Source organism: Budorcas taxicolor, chromosome 12 (genome assembly GCF_023091745.1).
Source record: "Budorcas taxicolor isolate Tak-1 chromosome 12, Takin1.1, whole genome shotgun sequence".
Lineage (NCBI taxonomy): Eukaryota > Metazoa > Chordata > Mammalia > Artiodactyla > Bovidae > Budorcas > Budorcas taxicolor.
Window position 1 is genome coordinate 72,840,251 of NC_068921.1, and position 12,264 is coordinate 72,852,514.

At 36.1% G+C, this 12,264-nt stretch overlaps 1 protein-coding gene across 1 annotated transcript in view; it reads right to left on the reverse strand.

Annotated features, from left to right (window-relative positions):
• The window catches only part of LOC128057773 (UDP-glucose:glycoprotein glucosyltransferase 2-like), a 141,366-nt gene that overhangs the window by 45,149 nt on the left and 83,953 nt on the right, over positions 1–12,264 (reverse strand). The window contains exons 23-25 of the mRNA XM_052650275.1: positions 9,666–9,790; positions 4,419–4,514; positions 2,582–2,684 (exon numbers count right to left, since the gene is read on the reverse strand). Coding sequence (XP_052506235.1) covers positions 2,582–2,684; positions 4,419–4,514; positions 9,666–9,790 — 324 coding nt within the window. The remainder of the gene's footprint in view (positions 1–2,581; positions 2,685–4,418; positions 4,515–9,665; positions 9,791–12,264) is intronic.

Below are 12,264 nucleotides of genomic sequence, written 5' to 3' on the forward strand. Positions count from 1 at the left end.
CTTTGCTTTTGTTCAGTTCAGTTGCTCAGTTGTGTCCAAATCTTTGCGACCCCATGAACTGCAGAACGCCAGGCCTCCCTGTCCATCACCAACTTCTGGAGTCTACCGAAACCCATGTCCATTGAGTTGGTGATGCCATCCAATAATCTCATCCTCTGTTGTCCCCTTCTCTTCCTGCCCTCAATCTTTCCCAGCATCAGGGTCTTTTCCAATGAGTCAGCTCTTCACATCAGGATGCCAAAGTACTGGAATTTCAGCTTCAACATCAGTTCTTTCAATGAACATCCAGGACTGATCTCCTTTAGGATGGACTGGTTGGATCTCCTTGCAGTCCAAGGGACTCTCAAGAGTCTTCTCCAACACCACAGTTCAAAAGCATCAATTCTTTGGCGCTCAGCTTTCTTCACCATCCAACTCTCACATCCAGACATGACGACTGGAAAAACTATAGCCTTGACTAGATGGACCTTTGTTGACAAAGTAATGTCTCTGCTTTTTAATATGCTGTCTAGGTTGGTCATAACCTTCCTTCCAAGAAGTAAGCGTCTTTTAATTTCATGGCTGAAATCACCATCTGCAGTGATTTTGGAGCCCAGAAAATAAAGTCAGGCAGTGTTTCCACTGTTTCTCCATCTATTTGCCATGAAGTGATGGGACCAGATGCCACGATCTTCGTTTTCTGAATGTTGAGCTTTAAGCCAACTTGTTCACTCTCCTCTTTCATGTTCATCAACAGGCTCTTTAGTTCTTCTTTGCTTTCTGCCATAAGAGTGGTATCATCTGCATATCTGAGGTTATTGATATTTCTCCCAGCAATCTTGATTCCAGCTTATGCTTCATCCAGCCCAGCGTTTCTCATGATGTACTCTGCATATAAGTTAAATAAGCAGGGTGACTATATGCCTTGACGTACTCCTTTTCCTATTTGAAACCAGTCTGTTGTTCCATGTCCAGTTCTAACTGTTGCTTCCTGACCTGCATACAGGTTTCTCAAGAGGCAGGTCAGGTGGTCTGGTATTCCCATCTCTTTCAGAATTTTCCACAGTTTATTGTGATCCACACAGGCAAAGGCTTTGGCACAGTCAATAAAGCAGAAATAGATGTTTTTCTCCAACTCTTCTGCCCTTTCAATGATCCAGCGGATGTTGGCAATTTGATCTCTGGTTCCTCTGCCTTTTCTAAAACCAGCTTGAACATCTGGAATTTCACGGTTCACGTACTGCTGAAGCCTGTCTTGCAGAATTTTGAGCATCACTTTACTAGCATGTGAGATGAGTGCAATTGTGTGGTAGTTTGAGCATTCTTTGCCGTTGCCTTTCTTTGGGATTGGAATGAAAACTGACCTTTTCCAGTCCTGTGGCCACTGCTGAGTTTTCCAAATGTGCTGGCATATTGAGTGCAGCACTGTCATAGCATCATCTTTCAGGATTTGAAATAGCTCAACTAGAATTCCATCACCTCCACTAGCTTTGTTCCTAGTGATGCTTTTTAAGGCCCACTTGACTTCCCATTCCAGGAGGCCTGGCTCTAGTGAGTGATCACACCATCATGATTATCTAGGTAGTGAAGATCTTTTTTGTACAGTTCTTCTGTGTATTCTTGCCACCTCTTCTTAATATCTTCTGCTTCTGTTAGGTCCCTACCATTTCTGTCCTTTATTGAGCCCATCTTTTCATGAAATGTTCCCTTGGTATCTCTAATTTTCTTGAAGAGGTCTCTAGTCTTTCCCATTTTATTGTTGCATTGATCTATTGCATTGATCACTGAGGAAGGCTTTCTCATCTCTCCTTGCTATTCTTTAGAACTCTTTGGAACTTTGCTTTTGTTACAGTGGCCAAACCTCTTGAACACAATTTTTTTGCTTTTTCTTCCACTAGCTTCCCCTGTATGGTTAATGTTACTTAGTATACTCTAAACCTATCATACTCATTAACCTTAGACATCTGCTTCTCCAGAAGCCATTCTCCACACTGGGGGAAAGAAAAATGACCATGGCAAGACACTTGTATCAGTTAGCTCAGGCTGCCATAATAAGTCACCACAGACCAGGTGACTTGAACTACAGAAATTTCACATCAAGGTGCTGGCAGACTCAGTTCCTGGAGGGGGCTCTCTTCCTGGCTTTTAGGTGGCTGTCATGTTGCGGTGTTCTCACATGACCTCTTCTCTGTATATGAGGAGAGAATGATCTCTTCTCCTCTTCTTATAAGGCTATTCATCCTACTAGATTCCAGCCTAAACTGTAACACTTCATTTAACCTTACTTACTTACCCAAGTCCCTATTTCCAAATACAGTCACATTGGAGATGAGGGTTCTGGGGTAATGGGGACAACAATTATGTCCTTATTAACACCTAATCTGGTCCTCCCATAATACCCCAGGCACAGCTCTATCATTTCATTTTCTACATTGATATATGACAATCTATTTAGAATGTTGTATGAAATAAAGAATCAAGACCAAACATTTGATTATACTTGAAAACAAACCTGAAAAGATTATGAATTTCAAAATAAAGGTAGTATATATCATATAATAAATATATGTATACTGTTTAATAAAATGTAAAATTATCTTACAATTAATAACTGTGCCATCTTCTGTGCTTCTCTTGTCAATGGATCAACAATAGCAATGACATCAAAGGACATATCATTCTCTATAGAATTTATCTTTATAATGCTAGAAAAATAAGATGAAAGATGATCAGTTAAGTCTACTCAAGTACTGAAATAATCTTAATCTTAGCTATGTACATTCTTCTAAATTTATTTTTCACTGGATTAAAAAATCCTGGCTATTTCTTCATAGAAGAAAATGCAAATTTAAAAGGTTAATGTCTGTGTTCAATAATCCAGAAAATCCCAGACAATTAGAGAAAATGAAAGGAAGAAATTATGAATAAATAATTTAAAACACTCTTCAGAGAACAATATAGTTTTAGTGGAAAAAACTCTGATAATTTTAAGCTCCTCAAATTCTCATGGGTCATACAATGTAAAAAATAAAACAAAGATGCTTTTTTGGTAGTTAATTGTATTTCCTCAGATTTGAGAATGATAAAATTAGCTACTTGGTACTTTTATTAAATTTAATAGTTTTTAAAGCCCAGCATATTATTAACAGGAAAGCTCAGGGGAAAAACACCCACCCAAATGTATCATATAATCTTGACCTCAGTCACCCTCTCCACACTTCCTTCCCTCTGTCCTTTCCATTCAGTCTTTCACTGAAACAAGTGCTAAGATAGAAGATGAATTATATGTTAAAATAAAAAGTTGGGGAACTTATTTAAAGTACAGAAAAGGCCAGTATGAGATAATAAATCCTACATTTAATTCAATGAAAAGTTTTAAGTATACATTTAATTGAAAGTACAGAACAGTCCAACTGAATTACTGTTATAACATTGTAACAACATAGGAAGTCAGGTAATTTTTTTTTTGAGAGGTATAAAATTGGAAAATAAGGAAGGAAGTGCCAGCCATTTTAAGTTTATGATAAACTAATTTGTCTCAATTTGGTTTTATAAGAGCAGTGATTGGAAAAAGATAATAAAATCTATAGTTTCATCACATAATGTCTAACTGATTATTTTTTCCTATTCTAAGTGGTCCTTAAATCAAAAAAAAATTCCGGTTGTGGACCCAGATAATTGTATGTATGTATGAGTTTTATTTCCAATATCTTAGAGGATAAGTATTATATAATGAAATTATAAACTAGTTTATTATTCTAAAACAGTATTTCTCTGATGGCTGTTTTTAGAAATCTAATTTTTTAAGGAATAATAAATTGTTAACAAAAAAGTGTTCCACGAATACTCAACTGCACAGTTTACCCAAAATGAACCTTTTGTTTTCTTTTAACTACACCATATCTCATAACTGTCAATGCATGGACGCACACTGAAAATCTCACTCCTCCACCCCAAAGGATAAAGTATTCTCCAAATTTACCTGACTAGATAGGTTCTCCCTCATAAGATATTTGTTAACATCTCAGAGCAATGTTCCATAGAACACATTCTGTGATATTCTTTTGTACATGTCTACACTTAATTAAGCAGATTTCTTTGGTAATGGAGTCTTTTATACAGTGACAACATAAAGCTATTATTATTTATAATGATTATACTGCAAAAATTTCAAATGAACTTGAGTGTGGAAGAAAGATGAGAGTAAGACAAATCATATTAGGTTTACTTACTTGAAACTTCATATCCTATATATATATATATAAAATAATTTATTTACCAGAATATAATGACTAGAATTTGTTTCCTAATCTTATCAAAAACATTTATTGTCTAACAACTTTTAATTCTGCTTTAACTTTGGCTATATCATGAACAAAAATGTAAACAACTAACTACAGGATGCAGTGACAGAAAACACAGCACTAATACATTCTTACCTGCGACTCTCCTTAAGAAATGTGATGTCATACCGAGAGGCACGTTTAGGCAAAGAGGAAACAAAAGCATCAATTTTCATAACAAGGTCACTCAAGCTAGAGAAACAAGATAAACAATGAATGAATTTTGGGGAAGAAAGGTCCATACTTCATCTATCATATAACACCTTAAGAAAGGGGAATTTACTGCAAAGTATCTCTAGCAGATAAACTGTATGTAAAAGACTTTTCTTCCAAACTTGTAGATTCTATCAAAAGTACAATGACTGCTGCTTCTAAGGTCAACCTATTTTTTTTTTATCATTGATATGATTGATAGCTAAAGCATATAAGTGATACTCCTAATAGTGTCTATAATCATCTAGAGAATTATTCAATTAGTCAAAACTTGCTGAGTTTCTGGTTATATATCCAAGCACTTAGATCCACGTAGGGAAGAAAGAAGAGCAGGCAGAAAAAACAAAAAGTAAATGGTAAGATATTTACTTTCACAGAATTTTTAATATAGTTAAGAAGCCCAGATTTCTATGGTCTCAAATTCATTCAAAAACTAAAAATGTACAAAATAAACACCTAGATTAAATATAATCAAATACAGAAAATGTGTACATTTAATGACATGCTGACATATCATTAAAATATGAAAATGTGTATGTTTAATGATAACAGAAAATGTTAGCTGAAATTTAAGTAGGAAAAAAAAAAGAAAAACAGAAAAGATAGGCATCTCCATTTTATAAACAAAGAAATTCAGAGTCAGAGGGGTTGAGAACCTTGTCAGTATTGTCAGTATTTCTCTACTGTATCAGTTTTTGCTGGATATGTAGTTCCTGTACACTTTATATTATTTATATTCGTAAACCATATCTTTCACAGAGCATTGCATTTAATTGCCACTTAATAAACATAAAATAAAAGAATTAATCAAAATCATAATCTACTCCTAAACTTCCTTAAAGGTTTAGAAACTTAAGGTTAAATTAGCCACACAATCTCTAATATGCAAAATCGTAGGCACAATGGAGGAAATATTTATGGACAACATGTTCCCCATGTTTTTTAAAGTGGGCTGTTATGTACTTAGAGGAGAGGGAGATTAAAAAAAAAAAGAAAGAAAATCTTTGAGGCCTCCAACAAACTTTTCCTAGATTTTCTGAATTTTCAGCTATCCAGGTCAATTTTTCTCTTTTTGAAAAGTGCTTTGAACTGAAGAGAGGAAAAGTGAATGTGTTAATCCCTTAGTCATGTCTGACTCTTAGCAACACTATGGACTGTATGGGATTTCCCAGGTAAGACTACTGGAATGGGTTGCCATTCCCTTTTCCAGGGAATCTTCCTGATGCAGAGATTGAACCTCCTGAATTGGCAGGTAGGATTCTTACCATTGAGTTACTAGGAAAGCCGGATCGTAAGTACTAGGGATAAAGTTAAAAACACACGTGTAAGACTTCATGGGGAAAAAGTCGAAGCTTCACTGAAGAATCTAAAAGGAACACTGTGCTATGCTTAGTTGCTCAGTTGTGTTTGACTCTGCAATCACATGATCTGTAGGCAGCCAGGCTCCTCTGTCCACTGAGATTCTCCAGGCAAGAACACTGGAGTGGGTTGCAAAGCCCTCCTCCAGGGGATCTTCCCAACCCAGGGATCAAAGCCAGGTCTCCCACACTGCAGGCAGATTCTTTATCAGCTGAGCCACCAGGGAAGCCCAAAAGGAACTCTAAAGACCCTGAATAAGCGTGTCTGTCTACCCACTTACCTACCTACATATATATGTATGTATGTATGTATGTATGTATGTGTGTGTAGCTTCATAATAAATATGTATATATTTAATGGGTAAGATAATGCAATATTACATAAAGATGGCAATTCTTTTTAAACAGTAAATTCAAAGAAATTCCCATAAAAATAGCAAGAAGGTTTTCTGTAGAACTTGTTATTCTGGTCCTAATAATATTTATATGAAAACGTAGCCCAAAAAAAGGTCAAGACAACTTTGAAGAAGTAGCATGAGTAATTTTCACTATCTGATATTGAAATTTATTATAAAGCTGTGGTAGTTAGAACATGGGATTGCATAAGACAAGACATCAGTGGAACAGTATAAAGATCTAAGAAGAATTAAAGACATACATCAGAAAAAAAGCAAAACTGTAAAACTTTTAGAAGAAAATAAAAGAGAATACCTTTATGAATTCAGACCAAGGGAAATATTTATACACCCTATACACACACACACGAGTACACACCCTTTACTTCACATACAGATCACAGATTACAAAGGAAAAACCCAGAGAATATTTTGACTTCTCTGTAAAAAGTTACAATTCAATAGCCAAGCCACAAACTGGAACAGTATATTACTGATAAAGATAAATATACCACATGTTTATAAATCACTGAAAGAAGAAAACCCAACAGATAACTAAGCAAAAAGCATGAACATATCTTTTACAGAAGAGCAAACAAATTAAAACAATCATGTGAGAAGATATTCAACTTTACTAGAAGACAAGGAAGTAGAATTAAAACAAGATGCACTTCCTTGTCTTCTAGAAAGGAACTGTAAACTAAAACAAGATGCATTCAAGAGGGAGGGGACATATGTATACCTATGGCTGATTCACGTTGATATATGGCAGAAACTAATACAATATCTAAAGCAATTATCACTCAAAAATAAATTAAAAAAAAACAAGATATAATTTTATATCCATAAGATAGGAAATGAACAGGTTGGGAAACACCAAGTATTGGTGAGGACTTCAGGAAACAAAAATAATCCATTTCTGGTGGGAGTGTTAACTGTTCCAACTCCTTTGAAGGACAGAATTTAGCAATATCTGATAAAGCTGAAGGTATGTCTATCCTAAACCCAGTAACAACACTCCTTTAGTCTAGAGAAACTCAGACATTGCACAAGGAGTCATGTAAACTAAGTTCATGATAGCACTTGCATAACAGTATTTTTGGGGCTTCAAAATCACTGCAGATGGTGATTTCAGCCATGAAATTAAAAGACGCTTACTCCTTGGAAGAAAAGTTATGACCAACCTAGAGAGCATATTGAAAAGCAGATATATTACTTTGCCAGCAAAGATCCGTCTAGTTAAGGCTATGGTTTTTCCAGTGGTCATGTATGGATGTGAGAGTTGGACTATAAAGAAAGCTGAGTGCCGAAGAATTGATGCTTTTGAACTGTGGTGTTGGAGAAGACTCTTGAGAGTCCCTTGGACTGCAAGGAGATCCAACCAGTCCATCCTAAAGGAAATCAGTCCTGGGTGTTCATTGGAAGGACTGATGTTGAAGCTGAAACTCCAATACTTTGGCCACCTCATGCAAAGAGTTGACTCATTGGAAAAGACACTGATGCTGGGAGGGATTGGGGGCAGGAGGAGAAGGGGACGACAGAAGATGAGATGGCTAGATGGCATCACTGACTCGATGGACGTGAGTCTGAGTAAACTCCGGGAGTTGGTGATGGACAGGGAGGCCTGGCGTGCTGTGATTCATGGGGTCGCAAGGAGTCAGACACAACTGAGCGACTGAATTGAACTGAACTGAACGGGACCAGATGCCATTATCTTAGTTTTTTAATATTTAGTTTTAAGTCAGCTCTTTCACTCTCCTCCTTCACTCTCATCAACAGGCTCTTTAGTTCCTCTTCACTTTCTGCCATTAAAGTGGTATCATCCTCATATCTGAGGCTGTTGATGTTCCTCTTATCTTGATTCCATACAGGGTTCCTTGTTCCTATCTTGTAACTCACCCAGCTGGGCATTCCTCATGATTTGCTCAGTATATAGGTTAAGCAAACAGGATGACAGCAGACAGCCCTGTTGTACTCCTTTCTCAATCTTGAACCAATCAGTTCTTCCATACAGGGTTCCGTTGCTTCTTGACCCACAGTTTTCTTAGGAGACAGGTAAGATGGTCTGGTATTTCTATCTCTTTAAGAGCTTTCCACAGTTTGTTATGATCCACACAGTCAAAGGCTTTAGCATAGCTGATGAAACGGAGTAGATGTTTTTCTGGGAATTTTCCTTGCTTTCTCTGTGATCCAGTGAATGCTGGCAATTTGATCTCCAGTTCCTTCCTTTTCTAAAGCCAGCTTGGACATCTGAAAGTTTTTGGTTTGCATAATGCTGAAGCCTCACATTAAAGATTTTGAACATGAACTTACTAGTGTACAGGAGATGAGTGCAATTGTCTGATGGTTAGCACATTCTTTGTGCTACACACATAAATCAGATAGCTTCTTTTTAAAAAAAAAACAAACAAACTAATTTTGAAATAATTATAGACTCACAGGCTAGTATATAGAGGCTCTTCAACCCTCCATCTGGCTTCCTTCAAAGCAGACACTCCACATACCAAACCAGAAAATCACCATTGAAACAATACTGTTTACTGGACTACAGATCATGTTCAGTTTTCACATGGACTCGTGTGTGTGTGTGTGTGTGTGTGTGTGTGTGTGTGTGGTTTTATGCAGTCTCATTGCCTGTTTAGGTTTGTATAAGCACCACCACTGCTCCATCATCACCAGGGAGTTCCCTGAGATGGCTGGATGGCATCACTGACTCGATGGACATGAATTTGGGTAAACTCCGGGAGCTGGTGATGGATATGGAGGCCTGGCATGCTGCGATTCATAGAGTCACAAAGAATTGGACTCGACTGAGCAACTGAACTGAATGAACTAAAGGCAAGTTAATTGTACTTCAGTCATGAAGTATATAAGTGAATTGCAATATATTCACAAAATACTAGAAAGAAATTGAAGTGAATAAGTTCAGTCTATATACATGAAAATGGGAAAATGGATAAAGTTCCTACAGAGGCAGATTGCAAAAGGAGCCTATGTATAATAGTATATCTCTAAAAAAGTCAAGGCTTTAACACAGTAAACATTAATAATAGATAATTACATATGAAGCAAAAGTATAAAGGCAAATAGAGGAATAATGCATACAACATTTGAGAAAATGGCTACCTCTTGGGGAGGGAGGAGAATGGGATGGATGGAAAGAAAACAAAAGAGATAGATCCAAGGCAAATAAAATATTAACATCTACAGTTTGGCAGTAGTGAGCAATTGGTATTTTCTACTATTTCTTTATATTCTCTACATGTCTTTTATTGTATCTTTGGTTGGTACCTGAAACACTTTCTAATTTTAAAAAGAAATCAGAGGCAAAATACCAAACTCCAAAATGAAATGCTCTTATGATTTTAAATACTTACTTCTTTGAGTTGATTTCTGTATTTTCAACAATGTCTTCAATGTTCTCTACTAACTTAGTAAATGTTATCTTTTCCAACAAGTAAAAATCTTCTGCATAGAAGTCTTCACCTAAAGGGCCTAAAAACTTAAAAATAAAAACAATTATATTATCGTGTGTCTTCTATAAGATCCCACTCTGTGACAGGTATTTTCTTATCAAATAGATATTTCTTTAAGCAAAAACTGATTAAACAGATAGTGGTTATTTATCCTGCCATTTACTAAATCCACTGGGAAACAGGAGAAAAGTATTTCCTCACTTTGAGATTACAAGTTAACATTTGTATAAATACCAAAATCAACATGGCAAAAAAAAAAATCAGCTAATTATTTCTATTTGAAGGTTTTACTTTGAAACATAATGCTTTCAAAAACCTAAGACTTTTCATTTTAAAGTAAATTATTCAAATAATTATCTATATTCCATAAATCTTTTACTTTCAATATTTACTATTTAATCTCTTAATTGTAGTCCATACTATACATATATCAATATATAAATAAGGCATAAAAGATCAAAACCAAGAGACAAATCACATAATTTCTTAATAATACCAACCATTCTTCATCTAACTGATGTATAAACTGCTGGAGCACAGCAAGATCATGTAGGTTAGTTTTAAATCAGCAACTGCAGAAGTGAGAAGCTGTAAACTTGCCAGACACCTAATTTCTCAGGATGTCTATCCCATCACAACCACTCCAACTGTGCTACCATTATCATTCTGGGGGGAAGCTAATATGTGCATCATCATAACAGTATGACCATAATAAGCCTTGATATAGAAGGTGAGCCCTGGCATAGTCTTATGAACAATTAGACTTAAAGACAATTAGAAAACATGTCAACCAGAATTTTTTTTTCCCTTGGCAAAAGACCAGAATAAAACAGCCGCAAGTGGATTTTCTTACTACCCCTTCATATGCTTCTGCAATTAATATTTTATAAAAATTAATCAAGTATAGTTCTTCAATCTTTTCTCATTTGCTCATAACAAAGGTGAAATTAGCTAGAATACTGGCATCCAGCTAAACAAACACCATGTTTCACTTTAAACATAAAACATGGTCTCTTAAATGTACAAAAAATAGGCGCTATAATACTAAAAGTACACATATCAATACTCCATTTCCTTAAGATGACTGTCAATTTTAACCTTCCAAGCACTTTCAATATTATATTTTTTGGACTATGGGTGGGATAGGCCTGGGAAATAGCTGAATTTTATCTATACCACTTCTAGTGACCAAGTAGTTTTTTGTTAATAACTCAAAAAAAGGAAATAAAATCTCAAATTATTTTCCTCAGGGATTAACAAGATTGGGAATCTGTACTGATTAAATTTACCAGAAAATTGGCACTATTTTACCTATGTAAGTTCAAATTGCTAGCAGAAACTATGTTTTTTTCTGTGCTTTAGTTCTTCTACTTAAAGTTGAATGTAATGTTTGTGGAATAAAATGTTAGTGTAAAATCACATAAGGGCCAAACTGAGAAATGGAACATTAGATTTGAAAATCATGGAATAGTACAATAAAACCTATCTGGAGCTTAAATCTTCTTTACAACATTTCGGAAATGTGACTTTTCAGTTAAACAGAATAACTGCTGTAACAGAAATGTACTACCTCCTTTGACAGATCATTAACATTTTAGAAAACTCTGTTAAAATGTTCATGCACATACCAAGTAAAAATCTCTCTCTACTTGTTGAAGTTTCATCCATTGGCCCTGACTCTATACTGACTCTCAATGAACGTAAAATCTGTGAAAAGTGAAAGTGAAGTCACTCAGTCGTGTCTGACTCTTTGCGACCCCATGGACTGTAGCCTACCAGGCTTCTCTGTCCATGGGATTTTCCAGGCAAGAATACTGGAGTGGGTTGCCATTGCCTTCTCCCAGAGATCTTCCTAACCCAGGGATGGAACCTGGGTCTCCCACATTGCAGGCAGAAGCTTTACCCTCCAAGCCACCAAAATTTGTAAAAGTACCCAGTATCTCTCATGATAGCCTTCAGAGATTTAGAGAAAAGAAAAGTTAATATTTACTGAAAATTTACTCTATGTCTAGGGCCATTCTATGTGCTTTTGGTATAAAAGCATATTTAATCCTCTGACAAGTTTGTAAAACATACTATTACTTTTTCTATTGTCCAAATGAACAAATTTTATGACAAAGGTCATATAATTAATGGTGTAACTGGAATCTGAATCCAAACTGTCCTGCTAAACAAAAAGGCCTTGCTTGTTTCCCTACTCTCTGCTGTGCCATGTCTTTCAGTAATTCGTAAGTATATGGCATAATCGTTGTTCAGTCACTCAGTCATGTCTGACTCTGCAACCTCATGGGCTACAGCATGCCAGGCATCCCTGTCCTTCACCATGTCCCAGAGCTTGCTCAAACTCATGTCCACTGAGTTGGTGATGCCATCCAACCATCTCGTTCTCTGCTGTCACCTTATCCTCCTGCTTCAGTCTTTCCCAGCATCAGGGTCTTTTCTAATAAGTCAGTTCTTCGCATCAGGCGGCCAAAGTATTGGAGCTTCAGCATCAGTCCTT